The sequence below is a fragment of the Balearica regulorum genome, chromosome Z, assembly GCF_011004875.1.
Source record: "Balearica regulorum gibbericeps isolate bBalReg1 chromosome Z, bBalReg1.pri, whole genome shotgun sequence".
NCBI lineage: Eukaryota > Metazoa > Chordata > Aves > Gruiformes > Gruidae > Balearica > Balearica regulorum.
In genome coordinates this window covers 68,387,096-68,398,160 of record NC_046220.1, presented here as the reverse complement: position 1 = coordinate 68,398,160, position 11,065 = coordinate 68,387,096, and the positions used below count along the sequence as shown (strand labels likewise).

The window sequence follows — 11,065 nt, the reverse complement described above, 5'->3', positions numbered from 1 at the left end:
TCCAAAGCAAAGGAAAAATCAACCTCGAATTTGCGCAGTTCTGCCTGGATAATAGGGCCCACACGGTTTGTGTATGTCTAAGCACACAAAGAGCAGCTGCTGTCCTGCAGAGGAAGAACTCCCTCACTTCCATTGAGGAAGGTCCATCAGTAAGTTAACAAGCACAGTCTAACCATGTTTCTGCCCAAAGTTGTGTGTTTCATTGTGGTTTACTTAACCCAGACACAGTAACCATCACTAAGTATTAAAACTAGTTGCGATTACTGGGGGGAAAAAAAAGATCATCACCTATTTTCTCATTTCATTTTGTGCAGCTAGCACCTGTTTGTAGATTTTTATTGCAGACACAATGAAATGGATTACACAGCTGCGACTTAAGTATTGTGTGATTTAATAAACTTGAGCAAATCATTTTACTATTCTTTACCTCATTTCCCTTCCGTTATATGTGTCTCGTCTATTTTGATAATGATGACAAGATAAAATGGCCTCTCAGCATGAGTAAAAATGCCATACACAATGGGATTTTGAACACTTAGCATCCATCATGGAACATGACACTATCATGGCACAGTACAATAATATAAATAAAATTATCTACTCAGATGGGCAGCCTATTGTTTCCAGTGGAAGCACAGGCATACTATGTCAGTCTTTTTCTCGTTTAACTAGGTTTCAAAACAGTAACAAGAGAAAAACTGTATTAAATTCATAAATGTGAATATAAATGAATATATAAACTGTAAAAAGTTCAACAGACTCACTTTCCTTTGAAGAAATAATCCATTTTAATGACTCTGAATCCTAACATGTCTAAAGTCAAACTACTAACACTAGAGTTGTCTATTTGTAATAATAGCTGGCTTTTTTTTTCTGCAGCACCATAGAATTACATAGCCAAAAAAGTTCCTTCAAAATTAATCATGTCGAGACATCATTAAGTAGTTAAGGTTTGCGTGTTATCGCTAATGCAAGTTTATTGCTGCTGAGTATTAGATCTAACTTTGAATCAAAGTCTGTCCATTTTTTTTTAATGCAATGGACTTGTAATATCAGCTGCACAGTAAAATGTTTCTCTGAGACACAGCTACTGGAATGTAACCACTACTGAAAAGTTAATAACTCTGGGGTATAGTTTATATTTCCTTCTCTGTCTGTACCAAAATGTTTAATCTACTTCAAGTAGCTTTCATGTTACAAGAATGTCAAAATAGCATAGGGCTTGCAAACTGATTCTACAGTCATATAAAATTAAACTACTCAGGACTTTTCTTTAAGATTAAAAAAAAATCCAATTGTCCTGTTGTGACCTCCCATGCAGACAGTGAACAGAGACTACCAGTGTAAAGGCATTAAAGCAGTATATATCACAGAGGACTAAACACCTTGCAACCAAGAATTTTAGGGAAGATTGTTTTAAAAACTGACTCCGTATTAAATTCACAAAGAGATTATTTCAAAGGAGAGTCAAGAACACTTAAAAACCGTAATTATTACTCATTCATTTCATTCAGTCCTAATTAAATTACACAGATTGAAAGGTCTGTTACAACTGCTTAAAAACATATAGATTCTCTGTAAAAACAACTCAAAGCTAAACCAGTATGCTCATTAGGAACAGTAACACTTTATTTTTAAAAGAGTACAGTTATTTTTCCGAATTTGCCCAAAAGCATTCCTTGTTTTCTTTCCAAGAATATTCATTCTCATAAATCTCCTGCAAATATAAACAAAGAATGGGAAATATTGTAGAAGTCTGCTACATACAGCCACAAGCCAAGCCAAACAACTCAACAGCCATCCTGCTATTATTTACTGATCACAACAGGACTACACAGCACTTGGCTGGCAAACACAAAAGAGGGCAGCACTCTTAGAACATACTGACTTACATGTGGGCAGATGCTGAACCTCAGGCTGAGCCTCATTAAATTTAGATGAGCCCAATTCAAGAAAGAGATCTAGAACAAATTATGTAAAAGCTGTAGAGTACACAGTCCTCATGTCTGAAACTGCCCTTTTTACATGTTGCCACGTTAACTACTGTACCATCATTTTTAGGAGAGTATTTAAGTGCATACAAAGTGTCAGTTTTAAAAACATAAAATTGACAACAATACTCAAAATACAGTGTTAGATCTTCAGAACAGACTGGACTACCCAGCAGCAGTCCAGTCCCAAGCAGCAAATTCAGCAGGGCTCTGAGCTCAGTTACTCTCTCTGAGACCACAGAACTCCAGTCTCCTGAAAGAGGTGTCAGAAAAGCGGAGCAATGCAGAGAACATCACTGTTACCACATGCCACGTTCTGCCTGGGAGAGAAGGCAGAGGTAATGCTCATTACTTGCATGCAACACTGTGGTTATGCAATGAGGCTCTTTCTAGACCTGAGCTGGTTTCTCCGCACATTGTTGTGTGCCTATACTAGCTTTGGGACCTCTGCTCATCCCTTCATTGTGCGCTGTTGCTTAATGCTTTGTGCTTTCTCAAGGCCACAGGGATGAGGGGAAAACAGAAAGACACGAAATGCCACTTTTACTTACAAACTGCAGTGCTGTCCAAAGCAAAGCTGACTCAAAGTTCTTCCACAAGTCTGTGCAGAACTGAGTTTTGCCACTCAAAAGCGGAGAGCTCAGGGCTCCTTTGCTTTGACACCAGGATGGCGTTAAAAGGAAGAGGAGCTGGATGGTACAGGCAAGGAAGGGCCTTCCAGGTGCCCCATCTGCCACAGATGAGCCTGGCTCAAGAAACTCACTGGTACTAGACACTGCCATCCCAACAGGGGCAAGTGCTGCCCATAATGCTTCAGCTCCTTCCCTTAAGAGCAGCAGCAGCCTTTAGCCCAGCTCTAAGACTCTAGCACAGGCCTAAAATCAAATGTCTCCCCAAACGTACCTTTTTCCATATTGGGACAGATGCTTTTAAGGTATTGATGCAGTATGTTACAGCCTCAAGGGATTCTGCTCTGTGTGGAGAGGAAACTGCGATAATTACACTTGCTTCAGTTATTGGAACCACACTAGGGAGAGAAGAGGAACAACAGCAGCTTTAGCTAATGCTTAACATCAAGAGCACCCAAAAGTTGTGACCATGTCACATCAGTATTCTGGCCACACGCTCTCCTGACTCATTCATACTGAGCAAGTGTCAAGCCATGTCCAAAAGATTATACACTTTTTAAAAGAAAGCAAGCCACAATCGAAATCAGTACCAGATGTGAGAATTCCACACTTCAGAATAAAGCCACCAGACATAGGCTTTTTTCTTCCATTCTTTCTTTTTTAAAAATAAAGTCTATGGAATTAAGTGGGGAAAATTGCTAACTTGCAACAATGCATAGGAAACTCACTGGAAGTTGGCTTAATAATGAACAGTAACAAACTAGGAGCAGCCAGTTCTTATCTGAAAACCTAAGAAATCATCTCAGTTTGCATAAGAATTTGTGAAAGAAGAAATTGAGGGCCTCAAACTATGCAGATTTGCAATGAAACTTAATTTTTGACAAATTCTGATTTCAAATTATGGAATTTTTCCTGCTTGGTGTGTTGTTTTCCAAACTTAACAGATATAGCACAAGGTTTTGTTCTGCTCCTCACAAAGGTAGTATTGTCAAAAGCCGTCTCCCAGCCCTCCCTCTATAGTAAGACTCCTCTGGCAAATAGCTCATAGGAAAATATCTAAGCTTAAATGCTTTGAGCTGCCCTCAAGAGAATCACTCTCTCTGTTGACTACTGAGGAAATGTAAGGAAAATACCCCTCAGAGCTAGTACTACCCTTTGCAATCATCTCCCAAGTTCCTTCTGCTGAGAGAAAAGGAAACAAGACTCTGCAACTCCTGCTAGTTTCAGTGAGAAACCTGATGAACAGTGAAGACTCAGGAGTATGTCAGACACTAGTATTCCATGTTTTGAACCCAACAGAAAACGCTTATCGAAGACTCAAGGCACAACAGGAGGCTGTCTGGCAAGCATGGCTGGCAATTACAATGCCTCTCCCCTCTCTATAATCTAAGCTTTCAGGTTCCCTATGGCATAATTTGACTTAAATCTGACAATAAGAACATTCTGTAGCACCTCAATGGAAGAGAGAAGAAAAAAAGAAAATGCTGCCAACTTCACATCATTAAAAAAAGACAAACCATCAGCTTCCCCTTCCCTGGAATGAAATCTCAATCCCTTCTCTCCACTTTCAAACCATCACACCAGCATCAAGGATCCTGCAAGCTAAACGTGGACTCCAGCAAACACTACCAGTACATACACTTTTGAAAAGACAATTTCCGAAAGTTAGCTCCGCGGCAAGAGCTCAATCCTGCAGCCAGCTTTGCTGCGTTACAGTTTATAAAGACTCCTGCACATCCTGCAACTATGTAAGCACAGCCGTGCACCAGACAAGGATTAATACTCCACTTGCAGAAGGACGGGGTCTGGCCATACATACCCAAGTCTATGGTGCACTGCAATATGTTTGACTGATGGCCACTTCTGTCTAACATCTCTGCAGATTTTCTTTATTTCAGTTTCTGCCATTGAAGTATATGCTTCATATTCTAAGTGAATCACTTTTTTTCCTTCAAAATTATTTCTGGTAGTACCTAAACACAAATGATTTATCAACCAAAAGCACTGAGTAAATATATGTAATAATAAATTATATATAAATACTGAGAAAAAAACAGGATCTCCTCTTACGGTCAAGGTCAGTACTGTGCAAATATAAACAACCTTCCCTAATCATGGCTGTGTAAAGAGATTCTTTGAACAAGACAAATCTTTTAAGATACAGGAATTTAGTTTACACATTATACAAGCCTGCAGTCTGTAATGCCCAAGGCTGGGATATCTTCTGTAGTAACTGCTAAGGTGCTAATTATTGGTCTGCCCATGCAATGTTTCAATGCTCAGTATTTAGAAACCCAATAGCACTAAGGTTTAAGCACAAAGGAGTTTCAAGGTCACCATATTCATTAAACAATGGGACAGCGTATCAGCCTTGACCTCCACCAGCCCATGGGTAAAACTGCTTTATTTTCAACCAAGATCTGAGTTGCAGGAGCTTTCATACAGATGTGGACCTATGGTTTGCATAACCACAACAACCCACTTCCCACCTTGAACAAGCTGGGGCCAAGGGGATAGGGGAATAGCTGCCAAGCCATCCCGTACTCTAGAGCTGCTGTTCGTTCAGCCCTAGGATAGCCACACCAGCAGGGAACGTTCTCACCACTTTGTCCCAGTGCAACTGTTTAAAAACTGCCATGGTCTTGTTCTAAATAATTTAGAACATATTTTCTAAATATCCTAGGTTCTGTCCAGGAACTTATTATTTGAGAAGCACAAGTTTGGGGTGTTGACAACCTAGGTTTCATTTATTAGACTACTAACACGTCCAGAGATCCAGCTCAGAAATATTAAACTCACCAATGAACACGGACACTGCCCCACAGTATGGTGAAATGACCAGCTCTGACACTTCATCTACAGAGAGCTTTTCAGACTTGAGCTTGATAAAATCTTTTGGCACATCTTCACATTCATCCATAGCTCACTAGAAAAGCTGAAACCAAACCAGACTCTGTTGTTGATTTTGGCGATACCAGTGCTGGCCAACTGCGCTTTATCCAGTGCTGATACCCCAATTCATGCAGAAAACATGAACCATCTACTTCCTCACACCAAGGGACCAGTCTTCATGGCAAATTCACTTCTCAGCAGACTTGCTGAGAGAGTATTAACTGCTTATATCAAGCAACAACCAGTTTTTTAATGCACACTGGTTCCTTCCTGGTAGGAAAGTCTGGTCCAGTAGGATGAAACCAGAACTAGTCTGAGGCACCAGTGTAACAGTACAATCAACCAGCATGGACCACTGTGCTAGTAAATCTGTGTGAAGATTGTCAGCTCCTCCTCCCTATTTTATCCTGAAATCAAACACAGTTTAAACCAGGTATTTCTGATAAACATGGATTAGAGTTCTAATCTTTAAGTTTAATATGCTCCTCAGGACATTCAGGACCTCATACTATCGGTCTGTTATGGTGACACAGGAGACACTTCTAATTTCTCTGAGTAGAAACCACTCACCAGTTCATCTAAGAATAAGTAGGAAAAGAATTATTTTGAGCAGTAGCAATGGAACAAGCTGCAGCAAATATATGCACTGGCACTTGAGAGCATGCAAAGAAATGAAGCTACGCTAAGGACACCTGTTCCTTTGACAGCGGAAAACAAAACAAAAAAAAAGGGTTTTTTTTAAGCAGTAGTCAATTCTTTTTCTGTATCATCTTTTCTGTTAAAAAGTGGCAGAAGCTTTTTCATTATTACCTTATTTAGGCAAGCTGGGTACATACTGGCAGCCAGAAACAACTATGAAAGAATAACAAGACCTAAAACCCAAATTCAAAACAATGCCTGACCTCTCTGGCATTTACTGCATACGTGTTAATCATTTATTCGTGCACCAGCTTATAGTTTCTGGACAACGCAATGGTTCTCTCCAACAGGAAACACAAGTTATGCTCTCTCAAAACAGCACTGGGGTGGAAGGAGAAAACTGCAATCACATCTCTGGATCTAAACAAAAAACCCCCTTAATTATTGGAACATTATACAGATTCCATGAGGTATTTTAGCATGGGATGACAGTCCACAGGAAACTAAGCATGAAATGATACCTACCTAACAGAACCTGGGTGGGTTCAGCCTCCACTAATTGGTGGGATGACAGCAACCTCGTCTCCGGGCTGCAGGACCAGGAGCTGATCTCCAAGAAGCACGTACTCCTGCCGAACAGCAAAAACCACTTGATCCCGGATGACAGCAAGCCTGAGGGGGATTGGCAGGAGCACAGATAGGTTTCTACATAGAGTGTTTGCATTTAACTACGAGATTTCATTAGACAACAAACTGTCTAGGGGAGCTGAGGTAAATACCACTGAGACTTATGCAACTTAGCTTCACGTACACTTTGAAAATTACAACAAATGCCCTCCTCCTACTCTTGGATTTTCTTGTGGTGGCTAAGGAGACACCAACTCAGTATCTAGTTTTCAGAAGTTGGGATCTGGATTTGTCATCGTGCAAATCAATGTATACCAGACCCACTTCAGCAGCTTCTGACAAAGTAGGTAACTCAAGAGGTAGCACCCATACAATTTGGGATTAGAAGGAAATGTTCCCCTGATTCAGTCTGGCTGGACAGGATCAATTTTCTTACATGGCCAGAAGCATTGTGGGACGCTGTCTGAGATCTCATGATGATTTACTGGTCAAAGAGCTGCTCTTGTGTAACCTCACGGTTTATGAGGCTTTGGGTCTTTTATACTTACAGGTCTGAAATTTGCTACTGGTAATGAGGGGTAACAGAACTAAGGTAGATATGGTGCGTTTTCTGGCAGATCATCTATATATTTTTTTGATTTCACATCTATGAGATGTTGCTGTGAGAGTCCACAGCTCTCGATACCATGAGGCAGGGAGTTGCTTTCATGACTAAGTGCAATCACACAGTGCTTACGAGGGCGATGCTAGTAAGACACCAGAAAAGGCATGCCAATATTTTACTTTAGAAGGTGCAGGTGTGGTAACTGTTATTGTTTGAGACTACAAAATGTGGCACAGACAGCGGACAGCTGTATTGTCTAGAAGCAAGTAGGCACCCCAAAAGGGTGCAAGTAAAAATCATCTCATTTCCTCCCAGCCAGATACACAAAAGTAGGCAAGTCACAGAGTGAGCAGAACACAGTAGCAATGACTCAGAGGGCACACTGAAGGGAGGAACTGCATGAAAGTAAAGCAAGCCAGTGAGGAACTGAGTGCAACTATGGAAGTGAAGTGCCCATTAGAAGGATGGGCTCTAATTAATGTCACTTGCAAGTTAATTCATTGGGGAAAATGGGTGGAACAGAAGAGCACTCTCAAGTATGCTCAAACTGCAGTCTGAATATCCATTTGCAATGTGAATAGAAGTCTGTGGTCAATGCCCTGCAATTAAGCTGATTTTTTCCAGAAAAGCTAGGAGCAGAAGCATTTTCCAAGGTCACTGTGAAGTAACTGCACATGCAAGAAGTACTGCCCGAAGTCATCATTCATAAAAGGACAAAGTTGACAAACTATGGCAAACCAACCAAAGGTGATGCTGCCGCTTCTGACAGGAGTAATAGGCTGCAAAGTAAAACACACTACTTTCCTACTGCCTCCTCCCCAAAACACACTTGGTCTCAATTCTCTGTTAGGAAAAGGCCTAACATTTGGTTAGAGCTTCTCATTTGGAAACAGATGCCATTACTAAGTAGTTAGAGTTTTTTTCATGGCCTTTGACAGTAGATGTAATAAAAAAGGGTGGTACCTAAAGGAAGACTTCGGCACCTAAGTCTAAAGTTATGGAAATTCCAGTGCATTCAACAGTAAATCCTGAGGACCTCAACCTCTGTTATACCTTACTTTTTTTTTTTTTTTACTCCCCCCTTGAAAACGGTGGTGGTGGTGTCTATGAGGCTCATTCCTGACAGGACTGAGCACATTCCCTCAGCCTTAACCTGAGGGGGCACTTCTGCTGACACCTCCAAAGAGCACCAGCGCTGTCCTTACAGCACACAGCTAGCACTCGCTCAGGACCAGACTCCCTGTGAAATGCAACCAACAGGGTTGTTTTTTTTCCAAGCAGAGGAGGTTGAAAGTGGCTAAGCCTATTTCCTATGCAAGGGTTGAGTGGCTGGACACCTGTGACAGGGCTTCAGTTCTCTTCCTGACCTTCCTTCCAGAGTGTGCTGTTAGCTCAGACCAACGGTTAACAGTACACCTGCACCTTATCATGAATTTATTTATTGCCCTGGCTGTGCTTGGTCCCTCCTTGAGTCATCTCACCTTCTCCACAGGTGAGTAACACAGCTCAGTTTTCATGTGCAGCAAGTAGAGTTACAGCACCACTGCCCTCCTGGACAATGGGCTGCATGCCTTAAAGTACCCCCTCAGGCTAAACTTTTGGGTGCGCTTATTGGACTCAGTCTTTCCTTGTGTCTACATAAAACTACAGCATTTCCAAGTGGCAAAAACACAAAACACTTGTTGCAGGTTACAAGAACAACGTAATGCCAGTGGTTTTATGGTACCAAAGTACCGATACATGATCCAGCTCAACTCTAAATGCTGAATCTGTCTTCACCAAAAAACCCCAAGCACGTTAAACTTTGTGCACCTCAGCAGTAACTTTCCCGAATACCTTGGGTGAACCTTGACGATCTCCTCCCAGAGCTGCAGCGAGGTGATCCGCCGTGGCACCGAGAGGGTCTCGCTGCGCAGCCCCACCAGCTCCGCGCTCCTGGCGAAATACAGCACCGAGACCTGCTCGGGGAACAAACGCCGGTCAGGGGAGCTGGGCCTACTGAAAAAAAACCCCAACGGCTACTGCACATTAACTTCTGCGAAAATACCAAAACAACCAACCGAAACCAAAACAGCGTGAGGAAAAGCTTTCTCTGTTTTGTTGGGGTTTGTTTTTTGGTTTTTGTTTGGGTTTGGTTTAATGCCGATAAGCCCTATCGCGGCTGCCAGGAGAGCAGGGAAGGGGGGGGGGGCAGGGAAGGTAAATCAGCGCGGATCCGAGTCCCGCTCCCGCCGTCCAGGCCTCGCCCGCCCGGCGCCTCTGCCTGCCGGGGAGAGTGGCTAAGGGAGCCCCGCCGCCCTCCTCGGCACCCGCCTACGCTTCTAGCCGGGGCCCGCTCACTCAGGGGCGCGGGCAGGTTTACACCTACCTGGCAGCGCATGGAGCCGCTGTTCCCGCGCAGGCAGCGCTCCGCCGCGGGCTCACGGTGGCGCCTGCGCCTGAACGAGAGGCGCCGGCCCCGGACCGCCCCTTGCGGCCTGGGCCAAGAGCGCGGCGCGGCCCCGCTCCGGCTCTGTGAGGCCTGGCTGGGCCGGGCCGAGCGTCGCGGTGTGGCCCAGCTGTGTGCCGGGCCCCTTCCGCCGCACAGAGGTGGGAGACGGCGGGGGGGGGGAGGAGGGGGACCTCGGGGGGTGGTTGGGGCAGGAGATGAGAGGCCGTAGCTTTGCCCTCGAAACGCAGCCTGCAATTTTGGGGACAGCGCCTTAAAAGCCGGATTTTCATATGGCTCCCCAGAGTGCAAGGGCATTGCAAACGATTGCAAACATTACACGCACGCTGTCCAGCACACATTATACGTCCACAGCACATACACATAGTAGGTATACACAGCATGTAAAAGCCAGGGATCTATCCAACATGCTGACACAGGATTTTTGGGTAGGCCCTGTTTCATTGTGGAGATTGCTGTGGTATCTGCCTCCGCGTGGGCAACTGTACGCCTTCAGCCATGGCCTGCGTGGAAGGAGCAGGGTGGAAGAAGGCTGGCGAACCTCCTGCAGCTGGGGAGAAGGGAAAGGTGTCGCAGGGTACGTGGCAGGTGCTGCGCAAAGACCCAGGGCAAGCGTGCTGCAGGGCACAACTGTGCCCCGACGCTGCGTCCCCGTGGGCGCAGCGGGTTATTTCAGTGCCGTTCGCCAGGCAACAATCGTAACCTCCAAATAGAAAAGGAGGAGCCCCTCCTCTCAGGCGAACCGAGGGGATCTCTGCAGTTACGTGGTATCAGCGACACGGAGTTTGCGTTCGGCAATTGTGGTTCAGGCCCGTGGCCAGGTGGAATTCATCCGTCCTAGCTGGATGCAACACTGTCAGGAAAAACAGGGTGCCCTCAAATAAAGAACTGCTATCCAGTCATTTCAAAAGATGGCTGAGAAAGGAGACAGACCTTTCTATGTAATAGTTGTCTCCGAGGTACAAAGACAATGAAAGTTAAAGTGATAAAGTTTTCTGAAAAATATGCAATAGAAATGTGATTGCTTCCGTAGAGCATGCATTTTGTACCAGTGATCCAGTTCACCATGTGTTAATCCTCTGCTGCAAGGAACAAACGAGTTACTTTTTAAAACTGTATTTTTGTTTGTGGATGATTAACTACTGTCACAAATTGAACTCTCCTCAAGACAGCATGTGTCAAATGAATAAAATGACTGCTTTCTTTTTTCCTCTGGGCTGTGTAATTTTGGGTC

The 11,065-nt window shown here is 43.9% G+C and overlaps 2 protein-coding genes across 2 annotated transcripts; both read right to left on the bottom strand.

The window, feature by feature from the left end:
- Window positions 1-1,607: 1,607 nt before the first annotated feature.
- LOC104641292 (molybdopterin synthase catalytic subunit) lies at window positions 1,608-6,430 on the bottom strand. Its single transcript, XM_075740175.1, has 5 exons — window positions 6,323-6,430; window positions 5,420-5,555; window positions 4,440-4,593; window positions 2,895-3,018; window positions 1,608-1,717 (listed from the first exon to the last, which is right to left on the bottom strand). Exons 2-5 carry the CDS (start codon window positions 5,538-5,540, stop codon window positions 1,649-1,651), a joined length of 468 nt encoding a protein of 155 aa, XP_075596290.1. The 5' UTR covers window positions 5,541-5,555; window positions 6,323-6,430; the 3' UTR covers window positions 1,608-1,648.
- A 253-nt stretch (window positions 6,431-6,683) lies between these two features.
- Window positions 6,684-9,917, bottom strand: MOCS2 (molybdenum cofactor synthesis 2). The gene is made up of 3 exons (XM_075740176.1): window positions 9,751-9,917; window positions 9,219-9,340; window positions 6,684-6,823 (listed from the first exon to the last, which is right to left on the bottom strand). The coding sequence occupies exons 1-3, from the start codon at window positions 9,760-9,762 to the stop codon at window positions 6,697-6,699; spliced, it is 261 nt and encodes an 86-aa protein (XP_075596291.1). The 5' UTR covers window positions 9,763-9,917; the 3' UTR covers window positions 6,684-6,696.
- Window positions 9,918-11,065: the final 1,148 nt, after the last annotated feature.

Bases quoted from the DNA above. Each gene is read 5' to 3' on its own strand.
- LOC104641292 (XM_075740175.1), bottom strand. From the start codon at position 5,540: ATGGATGAATGTGAAGATGTGCCAAAAGATTTTATCAAGCTCAAGTCT. The intron at 4,594-5,419 runs GTGAGTTTAATA...ATTTGTGTTTAG, and splicing joins GGCAGTGTCCGTGTTCATTG to GTACTACCAGAAATAATTTT. The intron at 3,019-4,439 runs GTATGTATGGCC...TTCTCTCCCTAG, and splicing joins GCAGTGCACCATAGACTTGG to TGTGGTTCCAATAACTGAAG.
- MOCS2 (XM_075740176.1), bottom strand. The intron at 6,824-9,218 runs GTATTCGGGAAA...AATCCCCCTCAG, and splicing joins ATCGTCAAGGTTCACCCAAG to GCTTGCTGTCATCCGGGATC.